Raw genomic sequence first — 14,873 nt, forward strand, 5'->3', positions numbered from 1 at the left:
CTCAAAAACCCTGAGTCCTGGGAGTAGCTTGTCCTTGAGGCTATACAAATTGCTTTAATGTTGAATAATCAATATTTTCAAAAATATTAAATCTAGAACTCATTCTTAAACTTCCACCAAATATATAATATTGCATTAGAAGGCATTTGGTATTGGACACGCTTGAAGTGGAAGTGGGTTGAAGTTGAATTCTGCATTCAGATGAAATTTTACATAGAAACATAAGCAAACATGTTGAACTTAAGAACCATTTAGAGAAATGTAGGTTATGGGGATGCTGGATGCTTGCCCATGCACACCTGAATTCTCCTGTCTCCTGTGATAAGGCAGGAGAGCTCCCAGGATTCTGGTGTAGACCAGTGGTTCCTGCCTGGTTCCCACCAGACATGCATTTTGTCAGTTATTCATATTTGATCTTCAAGTTTTGAAAAGTTGTGCCAACCATAGGAACTGGACTTATTTAGTAATTATGTATGTCATTTGTATTACTGGGCTTTCCTGATAGCTCAGTTGATAAAGAATCTGCCTGCAATGCAGGAGACCCCGGTTTGATTCTTTGGTTAGGAAGATCCACTGGAGAAGGGATAGGTTACCCACTCCAGTATTCTTGGGCTTTCCTTGTGGCTCAGCTGGTAAATAATCCATCTGCAATGTGGGAGACCTGGATTTGAACCCTGGGTTGGGAAGATCCCCTGGAGGAGGGAAAGGCTACCCACTCCAGTATTCTGGCCTGGAGAATTCTGTGGACTGTATAGTTCATGAGGTCACAAAGAGTCAGACATGACTGAGCGATTTCACTTCATTGGTATTATCACTTTTTATTTCCTTTTAATCCTGGATAGATTTTAACCAGCCATCCAGAATTACCAAGGTCACATAATAAAACAATGATAGGAAAGCCCATAAAACACTCTTCTAGTTGCAGTTGTAAGTAATAAAGTTAAGGAAGCATAAACACTGACATGTCTTAATTTTGGTTGTTCCTCTGTGCTGTGTCCAAGGTTGATTACAATCTGGACACCTTTGATTGAAGGACCGTGATTACTTAAAATGTGATTGGAGTCAGTGACTGGTCCACTGGTCACACATCCCATAAAATCATTTCAGGTCATCAACAGCTACCCCTGTGAGTTGGCCAATGTCACATTGCTGCATTGATAATCACTGAAGTCTGAGGCAACAACTCCTGAATGTTTCAATTAGAATGCTGAGCTTTATTGAGGAAATAGGCACAGTTTCCTTTAGGTTTTACAATTATTTAGTATTCCCAACAGACCCCTACTCCTGCATCAGAAACTCTTCGTTAGGACCCACTCAAGTGTAACTTCCTCAGTGTAAAATGAGAAGACTTGGGACTCACAGAAGCAATGCAACTTGTCCAAAACAAAACAGCTGGTGCTGAGTCTCTGAAATCTTAACCCAATGTTGGTTTGTCAAACTAGGCTGGCTGTGTTAACTCTGGGCCACAGTTCAGGCCCTTCGGCTCTGGATATAACTCATCATTCTAAGTGAATGGTGAACAGTATCTCAAAGGTGGGCGTGAAGGTATCACCAGATTAGCATCCTCCCAGCTAGCAAGTGAGTACTGAATTCCATGCTTCCACAATAGTGACACCAGCAGTGTGTAAACGTGTACATGTGCATGTATGAGGGCTGATATGTGTGTGAGTGACTGACATCAAAGATGGAGAGACCCAGAGCTTCTGTGGAGCAGCAGGCTAGCAATATCCTTCCAAAATGTTAGAGGGTGACAGCGTCCCTCCTTGTCACTGGCCTGTAGCTGAAGAAAGAACTCTACCCCATACCCAATTTTAATCATGCTGTTTAGATCACAAGACTCTTGAATAGACTCTGAGTTCCTGAATCCATCTGGATCATGTCATCATGTACACACACACGTGCCCATATATCCTAAGGCCTGAAACAAGCAATCCTTTTTTAAAAAAAAGACTAATGCTATTAACCTGGAAATAGGACTTAGCCTAATGGTGTTAGAATAAGAAAACAAATATAAACAGTTCACCTTTCTCTGTTCCAAGGACCTGTATTGAATTAAAAAGAGAATATTATTGAGTGACTCTTAGTGATCTAGAATTTTATATTATACTCTGTGTGTATTGGTTAGTAGAATTTGGGGAACATTTCTGTTAGTATAGACTTTTATTTAATTTATTAATTTTTTCTTAGTAAATACTATTGGGTTATTTATTAATAGCTATCAGCATGAAGACAAATTTGAACAAGTCTACATTTTAAGCATATTTTTAAAACTATTGATATTTTAAAAGTAGGGAAAAAAACCAAGAATAGCACCTTCATTCCAGCAAGGAAGAAACATACATTTCTGAATTCTGAAGAATTAACATACCATCAGAAAAAAAACCCAGAACATTCCAAGGTCCTGTTCAAATAGTACTGCTTCCATATATTCCTCCCTGATTCCCCGCCCCCTCAATTTAAAGAAAACAAAAAAAGTGAGGGTAAATAACTGCTCTTTCCTGTGACCATCAGCCTATAAGCCTCACTCACATTACTTGAACTGCCTTGATGGGCCTTGTTACCTTCTCCACGGCATCACGTTTAGTCCCTATTTTCTATGCCCATTCAAGTACAGCAGGTGTCATTATTTTATTAAACCCTTATATAAAATAGGTATTTGAAAAATATTTCTTGAATTGATGTGTAACTGAATATTAAAAAAATGTTTCTGAAGATTATTTTCTAAAAACCAGAATGTAGAAAAACATACACAAAGGCAATGATAAAATCTTACTTCCCCCAATATTACAAAGAATAAAAAATAAGGTTGACACCAGCTTTTAAATGGTAAATGATTAAGGGTGATAAATAGATCCTATACGCGTGGGAAAAATTCAGAAAATTATATCTAGTCATCAACCTGAAGTTGGTGGAGGAAACCAACAGGTGGCTGTTCACTGGTGCCGTCATCCAGAATGGGACGACCTGATGGCAGCTGGGGGCCGGCCCACGCTTCCAATCATGAATTCCACTCCAGGGAGTAGGCTCTCAAATGCCATTATTCCTTACCCTCGTAGGCCCCCTCTCTGCTTTATTTGGAGCACTGATCATGGTCTAACTCTACATCCCTTACTTCTCAATTCTGTTGACTGTCTGTCTCCCCTGGAATGTCAGTTCCACGAGGGCAGAGACCTATTTGGTCATTGTCACACCCTCAGAAAGTGTTGGTTGCTCAGTCGTGTCCGACTCTTTGCGACCCCATGGACTGTAGCCTGCCAGGCTCCTCTGTCCATGGAATTTCTCAGGCAAGAATACTGGAGTGGGTTGCCATTCCCTTCTCCATAGTATAGACTTTTAAAAATCTGTGAATATGCCTCCAAAAGACTAGGCAAAAATAAAACTTTTATACTGTGTTTTATACTCCGAAGTAACAGGCAAATATACAGTCTGCTAATGGGACTATATATTGCTTTGACTATTTTTGAAACCAATTTAGCCATAGCTATTAGGAGCCTTAGAAATGCTCTCATTCTTATCCCAATAATTCCATTGATAAGTTTCTTTTTCTAAGGCAACAACCTGAAATCTGGATCAAGTTCCATGTATAAAGATGTCCAGTATATCATTACTTATAAAAACACTGGAAACAGTCTATATGACCCTCTAAGTGGGACATATTAAATAAATTTTGGTGCTATATTCACTATTGCAAAATTAGAAGTTCATTGCAATTATTTATATACAGTATGGCATAAAATTATATTTTATCAATGTCTCAAAGTTACATAAAAACTTCAGGATAAAAATGGGGCTTATGATATATTTAAAAGCAGTGTGTGTGTGTGTGTGTGAGTGTGTGGTTGCATTATAGAAAACAGGATTTTAAGAGAGATGATAACATTTTAATAGAGTTTGTGTTAAGTGATGAAGTAGAGTTGCTCAGTTGTGTCCGACTCTTTGCAACCCCATGGACTGTGGCCTACAGTGCTCCTCTGGCCATGGGATTTTCCAGGCAAGAGTACTGGAGTGGGTTGCCATTCGGTTATTTTTTTTATACCTGCTTTGGAATTTTTATTTTTAAAGATGAGCATGAAAATATTCACAATATTCTTTTTAATGCAACAATTTTTCTTTCCAAACATTTTCTTTCTCTTTCTTTCCTTAATAGTGAATTCCTGATCATTCTTCATTATGAAAGTCTATGTGCTTATTTGGATTTCATCCTGGAGTCCTATTATACTCTTGAAGAATTAAAGTGCCTTGCAAGAAGTACAGTATTTGCTGAAGTATTTACTTAACTGCAAATAATTCTCTAAAGAAGTCCATTTCATGCATTACAGCAGTTAAGGAGGTCTACAAATATCATTTGGACAAGAGCTTCTTAACCTGGGGGATGGAAGAGGTTCTTGAATGGCCTAGTGGGGTTTATGAACCTTCTGAAATTAAAACTCAATTTTTTTTTCTTCTGTAAATACATGCATTTTCCTCTGGGGTTGGAAAGGTTTATCATACTTTACATCAAATTTTCAAAGTGGTCTGAGGTCTGTGAAAAGTTAAAGCCGGTAGATTGCAGATGAGGTCCAAGGAGGTGGTGCCATTTGCCCAGAGTCCCAGAATTGTCTTGTCACTGAGCAGGCTCTGGAGCCCAGGTCTTCTGACTCACACTGGCTTCATAGACAAGAAACCTGTATCAACAAATATCTCAGAGAGGCATTGTATGTCTTGCCTAAGGCTGGCCAACAGACAAGCCCTTTTACCTTAAGGAACTTGGCATCCCCTAGGATTCTGAAAAGAGGACATACATTTCCTCATGGCCAGCAAATCAAGGCAAAACTATAGACTGAAGGCAGGAGGAGAAGCGGACAACAGAGAAGGAGAAGGGGACGACAGAGGATGAGATGGTTGGATGACATCACCGGCTCAATGGACATGAGTTTGAGCAAGCTCCGGGCGATGGTGAAGGACAGGGAAGCCTGGTGTGCTGCCGTCCATGGGGCCACAAAGAGCTGGACGACTGAGCGACTGAGCAGCAACAACAATAGGCTACATAAATAGGGTAATGAATGAACTGATTCTCACGAGTGGTCTGGAAGTCTCCACACCGAGTCCTCTCCAGGACTTTGAACCAGGCAGTTCAAAGTGCACAGTCTTCTGTGCTGTGGTTCTCAGGCTTGTCAAAGTAGAGGGAAAGCCTTGCTGTAAACACAGCTGAGAAGCCATCTGTCTGAGAGAACCCTTGTTTTATTTAACTGAGACCCAGCCAAATTTTTGCTTGAGGGCTCTCAATTTAAAATCAAATGCAATTAGAAAAGTAGAGAGATATTTTCTTTACTCTGACTTCACTTAATATAATAATCTCTAGGTCCAAACATAATATATTAATAATACCACTTATATGTGGAATATAAAAAAAAATGATACAAATGAGCTTATGTACAAAACAGAAACACACTCACAGACATAGAAAACAAACTTATGGTGACCAAAGGGCAAAATGGTGGTGGGGAAGTACCAGACTATATAAGACAGATAATCATTAAGGACCTATTGTATAGCACAGTGAACTCTACTCAATATTCTGTAATAACCTATATGGGAAAAGGATCTGAAAAAGAACAGATATGTGTGTATGGATAACTGAGTCACTTTGCTGTACAACTGAAACTAACCCAATATTGTAAGTCAGCTATGAAGTGAAAGTTGCTCAGTCATAGCTGACTCCTTGCCACCCCATGGACTATACAGTCCATGGAATTTTCCAGGCCAGAATACTGGAGTGGGTAGCCTTTCCCTTCTTCAGGAGATCTTCCCAACCCAGGGTTCGAACTCAGATCTCCCGCATTGCAGGTGTATTCTTTACCAGCTGAGCCAAAAGGGAAGCCCTATAGTCAACTATACTCCAATATTAAATAAAATTAAGAAAAAAAAAAAAAAAAGAATCCAGCTGTCTCTGTTCAGCCAGACATTAAAGAGGATTGCAAAAGGTAAAAAAAAAATAATAATAATAAAATAAATAGAAAAAGGTAGAGTGAAATCTAGATTTTTTTGTTAGAAAATTAACATATTCAAGTTAAATAGTAATGCCTTCTTTTTCATTTCTCACCTTCTTCTCATCCCATCCTTTTAGCTGTTTCTTTCTTCTTTTTTTTCACTCTTTCATTTCAGGCGAGTCGCATATTTCCTAGGGCAGAACTATGGACATGGAGAGTAGATTGAGACTTCAGGCTTCAGCACTGGCTCCATCTTTCTGCCAGCAGGCAATTCTTGCCACTTTTCTGAGGCTCCTTTTGCTCTTATGTGTATGTGTTAGTCATTCAGTCGCGTCTGACTCTTTGCAACCCCACAGATTCCTCTGTCCATTGCAACCTTTGCAACAGCCGGGCTCCTCTGTCCATGGAATCCTCCAGGCAAGAATCCTCCAGGAGTGGGTTTCTATTTCCTTCTCCAGGGGATCTTCCTGGCTCAGGGATCAAACACTGGTCTCCTGCACTGCAGCCAGATTCTTTATTGCCTGAGCCATCAGGGAAGCCCTCTTTTTTTTTTTCTCTTAGTTGTTTTTTTTGTGGGGGGGGGGCAGTGGCAGGTGGCACATCACTTCTGCTGGAATGAATTCTGGTCCTCAAGATGTAATTTAAGCAAGAATTTAACACACAAGCATGGCATGTGTTCTGTGAGAACGGTTTTTGGAATAGAGAAATGACCTTGACTCTCAAACAATGAGGAAGTGTTTTGGCAAGAGCAATGAGGAAGTGTCTTGGCAAGAGATAAAGAAGAAAAATGTGTTCTTCCACTAGGACTTGTTGTTCTTTAGATGTTATCAACTTCCAGCAGAATGCCAATGAAAGTTGCGAGAAAAACAAACTGTCCTGCAGAATCCCTGCTGTCCAAGGCAGACATTTCCATTTCCTTCTTGTTCATGATTGGTAGGCCTATTGTCCTTTCATACTGAGCAGTGAATAATAGTCATCTTGAGTGACAGCCTACTTGGGACACATTAGCTGATCTGCAGGAAGAAAAGGGTGGAGTCCCTTTAGATGTGTGAGTTCCTTCAGCTGCAGAGGACCACCCCTACTTTCTCCCTCCTGGTGGCACTTGGAAAGTCCAACAACTTGCCAAAGAGGATAAGCAAGGAGTGGAGTCTTGAATATACCTCTCATGCAGCAGTCATGTGTTCTCCTCCTTGACATTCTTGTCTTATGGATTGGAGGTCATAACTATCTTGCTTGAGGGCAAGCTAGAAATGTGACTCAATTCTAACATTCTCATAATACTAGAAAGAAAGGAAGGAAGGAAGGAAAGAAAGAAGGAAGAAAGGAGAAAGAAATAAAGAGAAAATGAACCTGAGCAGGACCTGTGGGGCTCCCAGGGACAGAAGCCTTTCTGTGACCCCTGTTCCTTGTTTTTATAGGGAACAGACTCCGGACTCCATGACCTTCCCTGAGTCCTAAATGGCAGACTCAAATAGTTGCTAATCAGGGAAGGGAGGGGATGCAGAGACAGAGGAGCAGCCAAGAAACAATAGTGCAGTCTTGGGGCAGAGTCCTGGTTCTGCCTCAAGAGATAAACATAACAATATCTTTGAGCTCTTCTATATCAATATCAGTTCAGTTGCTCAGTCCTGTCCCTCAGACTCTTTGCGACCCCATGGACTGCAGCACGCCAGGATTCCCTGTCCGTCACCAACTCCCAGAGTTTACCCAAACTCATGTCCGTTGAGTCAGTGATGCCATCCCACCATCTCATCCTCTGTCGTCCCCTTCTCCTCCCATCTTCAATCTTTCTCAGCATCTGGGTCTTTTCAAATGAGTCAGTTCTTCGCATCAGGTGGCCAAAGTATTGGAGTTTCAGCTTCAGCATCAGTCCTTCCAATGAATATTCAGTACTTTCATAGTAAAGAAATGATTTCCTTTATGATGGACTGGTTGGATCTCCTTATAGTCCAAGTGACTCTCAAGAGTTGTCTCCAGCACCACAGTTTGAAAGCATCAGTTCTTCGGTGCTCAGCTTTCTTTATAGTCCAACTCTCACATCCATACATGGCCACTAGAAAAACCATAGCTTTGACTAGAAGGACCTTTGTAGGCAATGTCTCTGCTTTTGAATACGCTGTCTAGGTTGGTCATAAATTTTCTTCCAAGAAGCAAGCGTCTTTTCATTTCATGGCTGCAGCCACCATCTGCAGTGATTTTGGCCCCCCCCCCCAAATAAAGTCTGCCACTGTTTCCACTGTTTCCCCATCTATTTCCCATGAAGTGATGGGACCAGATGCCATGATCTTCGTTTTCTGAATGTTGAGTTTTAAGCCATCTTTTTCACTCTCCTCTTTCACTTTCATCAAGAGGCTATTTAGTTCTTCTTTGCTTTCTCCTGTAAGTGTGGTGTCATCTGCATATCTGAGATTATTGGTATTTCTCCTGATAATCTTGATTCCAGCTTGTGCTTCCAGCTCAGCATTTCTGCATAGAAGTTAAATAAGCAGGGTGACAATATACAGCCTTGACATATTCCTTTCCCAATTTGGAACCAGTCTGTTGTTCCATGTCCAGTTCTAACTGTTGCTTCCTAACCTGCATACAGATTTCTCAGAAGGCAGGTCAGGTGGTCTGGTATTCCCTTCTCTTTAAGAATTTTCCAGTTTGTTGTGATCCACTGTGAAGAAGGCTGAGCGCCGAAGAATTGATGCTTTTGAACTGTGGTGTTGGAGAAGAATCTTGAGAGTCCCTTGGACTGCAAGGAGATCCAACCAGTCCATTCTGAAGGAGATCAACCCTGGGATTTCTTTGGAAGGAATGATGCTGAAGCTGAAACTCCAGTACTTTGGCCACCTCATGAGAAGAGCTGACTCATTGGAAAAGACTCTGATGCTGGGAGGGATTGGGGGCAGGAGGAGAAGGGGACGACCGAGGATGAGATGGCTGGATGGCATCACGGACTCGATGGATGTGAGTCTGAGTGAACTTCGGGAGATGGTGATGCACAGGGAGGCCTGGCGTGCTGCGATTCATGGGGTCGCAAAGAGTCGGACACGACTGAGCGACTGAACTGAACTGAACTGAACAGTCAAAGGCTTTGGCATAGTCTATAAAGCAGAAGTAGATGTTTTCCTGGAACTCTCTTGCTTTTTCCATGATCCAGTGGATGTTGGCAGTTTGATTTCTTGTCTTCTGCCTTTTATAAAGCCAGCTTGAACATCTGAAAGTTCACGGTTCACATACTGTTGAAGCCTGGCTTGGAGAATTTTGAGCATTACTTTGCTAGTGTGTGAGATGAGTGCAATTGTGTGGTAGTTTGAGCATTCTTTGGCATTGCCTTTCTTTGGGTTTGGGATGAAAACTGACCTTTTCCAGTCCTGTGGCCACTGCTGAGTTTTCCAAATTTGCTGGCATATTGAGTGCAGCACTTTCACAGCATCATCTTTCAGGATTTGAAATAGCTCAACTGGAATTCCATCGCCTCCACTAGCTTTGTTTGTAGTAATGCTTCCTAAGGCCCACTTGACTTCGCATTCCAGGATGTCTGGTTCTAGGTGAGTGATCACACCATTGTGATTATTTGGGTCATGAAGATCTTTTTTGTATAGTTCTGTGTATTCTTGCTACCTCTTCTTAATATCTTTTGCTTCTGTTAGGTCCATTTCTGTCCTTTATTGAGCCTATCTTTGCATGAAATGTTCTCTTGGTGTCTCTAATTTTCTTGAAGAGATCTTTAGTCTTTCCCATTCTATTACTTTCTTCTATTTCTTTGCAATGATCACTGAGGAAGGCTTTCTTATCTCTCCTTGCTATTCTCTGGAACTCAGCATTCACATGGGTATATCTTTCCTTTCTCCTTTGCTTTTCACTGCTCTTCTTTTCATGGCTGCTTGTAAGGCCTCCTCAGACAACCATTTTGCCTTTTTGCATTTCTTTTTCTTGCGGATGATCTTTTGAAGTACTACTAAAACCCCCAATAAGTGAAAATGTTAACTACCTGATACAGTTCTTCATTCCAGAGAGAGGTCACAGTTTGATGACCTCAGGAACCGTAGAAACTCATCAGGGGACCACTTGGAGCCAGATTAGATGAGCATAGGCCCTGCACACATGCTAATCTTATCAGCAACCTCACCCTTGAACTATCGCTATAAAAAACTCCTCACCATATCCTCTAGTGGTGACACACAGCTTTCAGGGACAGGAACCCGTTGTGACAGCCTTTGCCTGGCAAAGCAATAAAGCTATCCCTTTCTGCTTCACCCAAAACTCTGTCTCTGAGATTCCATTCAGCTTCAGTGCACGGAGGCCAAGTTTTTGACATCAAAAGAGTGAAAGAAGGGGATCAACCTCCAAGTTCTATATGTAAAGGCATAGGTTAAAAATTAAGATAAGAACCAAATCCCTTACGAGGCCAGTGGGGAGTGAAATGAGGGCCTACCACTGGCTTAAAGACCTTCTTCTTTGGGGCTTAAAGAAGTCAATATCTAAGGGACCCTAAGACAGCTCCCTCTGACCTGACCTTCATGCCACTTAGGGAGCCTCTACTGCTCACCTGGACATTTATGCGCTAACTTTGACTGACTTTGACTTTGCCAAGTTGAGGATACCTGACTCTATTTTTTTGGTTGGGAAAACAGAACAGAACAGGAGTGGGGTGAGGGCAGGAGAGTTTGCTCAAGTTCACAAAGTCGTTGGTGGCAGAGTGGGATTCTAAGTCAGGCCTGTGTGACTCTGTATCTCCTATGTACTCCTCTTTGCACTCCTGTCTTTCTTGTGAGCAACGAATAATCAGGAAAGTGTATCACAGTTTCCAACATATACTTCTGAAATGCTGAAGAATGGAAGTCATTGGTGGAGACCTCATGTCTTCCAATAAACACTGAATGTGGTGGCAAATAAGAATTTCATTTTAAAATCTCAGGCTTACCTTGTTTTGCGTTAGTTTTATCACCTTTAAAATAGGGTACGTTATAATTGTGTAAAACAGACAGCTAGTGGGAAGTTGTTATATAGCTCAGGAAGCTCCTCTGGTGCTCTGTGACCACCTAGAGGGTGGGATTGGATCTGGGAAGGGAGGAAAGCTCAAGAGGGAGGGGATATATGTATATTCACTGCTAGTTTACATTGCTTACATTGCAAAAACCAATACAACATTGTAAAGCAATTCATTTCAGTTCAGTCACTGAGTCGTGTCTGATTCTTTGTGACCCCATGGACTGCAGCCTCCAATTAAAAGTAATTAAAAAGAATAGGCTATTAATACATATTGAGCATAGCTGTTATGATAATTAAGCATCTTGCCCATCACACACAGTTAATGCAAAAAAAATTCCCTTTTTTGTTTCCTAGGACAGAATTGCTACTTACCTCACTGAAGTTCTTTAAGCTTATCTGTCTGTAAGGGAAAGAAATATGATGTTACATAAAATACAGTTCATAATGATCAAGATAAAATCATTCTGAGCCTTTAAAGCTCTTTGATTACATTTTCATTGCCAAATTAATAGCCCATAGTCCAGTGTGATATTTATCACTGTTCTATAAAATTAAAGCCAGGTTATTTTTCTCATAATTTTCTAAGCAGAAGAAGTTACGAGCCAATATAAAACGTGGTGACGGAAAGGACATGAATAAACTTGCCTCTCATTTTAGAAGAATTTAAATAACATCATCATTCCTAGTGACATTTGGTTTTCCATGTCAAATTTCATTAGCACAGAAGGACCTGCTATTATTACCTTGATTTTAAAACTCCCTCCCCCTTTTTTTTTAACTTTGAGGCTGTATAAAGAATTTTAGGTGTGAAGCTGTGGTCCAGGAAGGCCTGTGTGAGAGAAAGGATGCTGAAAATGAGAGGAGATCTGAGACAAGAAAGAACATGAAACTGAATGGTGGGAGAAGAATTTGAGAGGGACTTTGATAAAGTGGACTTTGGCCCATTGGATGGTCTCAGAAGAAACTCAAAGCCGTCCATTTATATTGACAGTTGAGTTCATTAGCTTCTCTAAACCTCATTGTTTCTCATCTGAAAGTGGCCACAAGGATATTTATCCCAGAGGCTTATTGTGAAAATTGTTGTTATTGTTTAGTCACTCAGCTGTGTCCAACTCTTTGCCACCCGATAGAGTGCAGCCTACCAGGCTCCTCTGTCTGTGGGATTTCCCAGGGAAGAGTACTGGAGTGGGTAGCCATTTCCTTCTCCAGGGGATCTTTCCGACCCCAGGGTGGAACCCAGGTCACCTGCATCTGCAGGCAGATTCTTTACCAAGGAGCCACCAGGGAAGCCTCATTGTGAGCATTGCTGGAGATAAAAAGGGAAATGTTGGGCATCCAGTGGGCACTCTTGTGAGAATGTGGGCAAAGCCAGAAGATGCGGCTATGAAGGGAGTTGGGGTGATGCGTACCTCTGTCCACCTCCGTCTGTGAGAAGACTGGGACAGAAGAGGCGTTGAGAGATTAAGGCTGCGACACCAATCCCAGTTTGAGGCTGTGGAGCTGGGGTGATAAAGGTCTGTGTGTGTCAGGTACGACGGTGCAGCATACAATGCTCAGAAGCTATACCCTGGTCTTAGATCGCCAAGCAAGAGGCGAGTACGCCGAGGTCCCATGCTTTTTTAACCTGTTTCATCAGCCCGTCTCAGATGATGCATCTGTACCCCGCCTCTCCCTCTTAACAGGGCAAGTGGAAGATAAAGAGGTGTGAATAGAAGTAATAAAGTAGAACAGACACCCAAAGTATTAATTTGTTTGGGGTTAAAATGAGGCCAATCTCAGTGTTTTTAATGTTTGAGAAACTCAGGCATCTTAGAAATACTGACAGATCGGCCATGTGGCTTCAATTTAAAATGGGTAATTGCTTTTAGACTTGTGATTTTAAGTTAATAAGAGTCAAGCTATGTTCAACTTCATTTCTAAACCATTCCAACTTTTTAAGACGACTCGAATTTTTCTATATTTATACATTCACTTTATTAGATTTATAAAATGAAATGTTAAAGTTTGGCTTGTTAGGGTTTAAACCTGCTCTGTCAGCATTTGAAGTACTTAAAAAATCAATTACATGAAGCAAATAAAAGCGTTTCAAAAATTTAAGGATATTTAACTGTGTTCCTCAAGGTCTTACGTTTTAAACTATGTAATGTGACAGGCAGAGGGATTGTCTTTCTGTTTAGATAAAAGCACTCCATTTGTAAATGGAGCAATATATTTATAGATGGAGAAGGAAATAGCATCCCACTCCAGTATTCTTGCCTGGAAAATCCCATGGACAGAGGAGGGTGGTGGGCTCCAGTCCATGGGGTCGCAAAGAGTTGGATACGACTGAAGCAACTTAGCACAGCACATATTTATAGATGGAAATTTAAGACTTTGGGAAAATTGGCCTTTGAAATTGGTAACTTTCAAAACCTGGATTTTTAAGTGAGAATCCACTTAGGAAGTAAGATGTCCTCTCTCGGAGCAACAAACGTCCTTGGGCATTGAAATGCCTGTGGTGACAAGACCCCCACGAGTTGGTTGACCCCCTCACATGTGAAATGAAGGTGGTGGGCTTTCTGGGGGTCCTTTCAATGAGATTTATGAAGGCAGAGAGACCCACACAAAGTGACAGAATGGAGGAGCAGGGAAGGCGGGGGGTACTCTGGCCTCCCCCATTAGCCCCAACCTGCCTGTCTGAGGGCATCTTTCCACTCACAAATTGTCCCATGGTTGGCTGCTGGAGATGGTCAATAAATAAAACGTGGTCCTTGACTACACAATATAAGTTTTGCACACTCTTTCCTGTGCATAACTGGTGCTCATTGTGTATTTGAGGATAACACTATTTTTAATGTAAAAATAGTCCTTCCTGAACCTCTCTTCGTTTCTGGCTTAGTTTCAAATGAATTGGATTTGAGTCCTTGCTCTTTTATCTCTGAGCTCCATCACACTCAATACGTAAAGTTTCCTCTCTGAAGCTTCACTTTCCCACCTGTGAAATGGGTAAATGGAGACAGAAATGAAAAGGGTTGGTTAAGGTTCTCATGAGATAATACATGTGAAAGCTATTCGGAGAAGAAGAACACCTTACTTCTGCAAGAAACTTTTAACAGTCACACCCTCCTAACTTAAACTTTTAATTCTGACATAATTGTAGTTCTCACACAGTGGTAGGGAATCATACAGAAATATCCCATGTGCCCTTAACCCAGTTTTCCTCAAAGGCAATATCCATAATGATAGATTATATCATTATAGGCAATACCTATCATTATATATCTATATTGTAAAACTATAACAATAATTAAAGTTCACACTTTAAAATACATAGTTTCCGTTCATGAATGTGAATTCACGTATCTTCTTTATAATACATACTTTCTCTCTCTTTATGGTTTCTCAATATGTATAAGGATTTTTTTTTTCCCATCTCCCAAATCATCAGAACACACATACTAAGATTGCCTGAGCTGATGTGGTGTCTGCAAGGTTGAAGAGGGAAAAACATAGTTAGGCAAATGAGTGCTTTGTTGATAAAAATATCACACACTTCCATTGTATATATGTACTACAACTTCTTTATCCATTCATCTGTCATTATATAGAGAGAAGAAAGTCAGAAGAGAAAAACAAATATCGCATATTAAAACATATATATGGAATCTAGAAAAACGGTACTGATGAACCTATTTGCAGGGCAGGAATAGAGACACAGACAGAGATCAAACTTGCGGATACAGCGATGGAAGGAGAGGGTGGGACGAGGGTAGCACTGAAACATAAACATTGCCACGTGTAAAATAGATAGCTCATGGGAAGTTGCTGTGTTCATCACAGGGAGCTCAACCCAGGGCTCTGTGACAGACCTAGAGGGGTGGGATGGGATAGAGGGTGGGAGGGAGGTTTAAGAAGGAAGGGACATAGATTCACGTTGTCCCTGGT

The 14,873-nt window shown here is 41.1% G+C and overlaps 1 protein-coding gene across 1 annotated transcript in view; it reads right to left on the bottom strand.

Annotated features, from left to right (window-relative positions):
- The window catches only part of CLNK (cytokine dependent hematopoietic cell linker), a 115,543-nt gene that overhangs the window by 33,012 nt on the left and 67,658 nt on the right, over positions 1 to 14,873 (bottom strand). The window contains exons 11-12 of the mRNA XM_068974985.1: positions 11,322 to 11,349; positions 2,024 to 2,042 (exon numbers count right to left, since the gene is read on the bottom strand). Of these exons, the coding sequence (XP_068831086.1) occupies positions 2,024 to 2,042; positions 11,322 to 11,349 (47 nt within the window). The remainder of the gene's footprint in view (positions 1 to 2,023; positions 2,043 to 11,321; positions 11,350 to 14,873) is intronic.

This window comes from Capricornis sumatraensis, chromosome 7 (assembly GCF_032405125.1).
Source record: "Capricornis sumatraensis isolate serow.1 chromosome 7, serow.2, whole genome shotgun sequence".
In the NCBI taxonomy this organism is placed as follows: domain Eukaryota; kingdom Metazoa; phylum Chordata; class Mammalia; order Artiodactyla; family Bovidae; genus Capricornis; species Capricornis sumatraensis.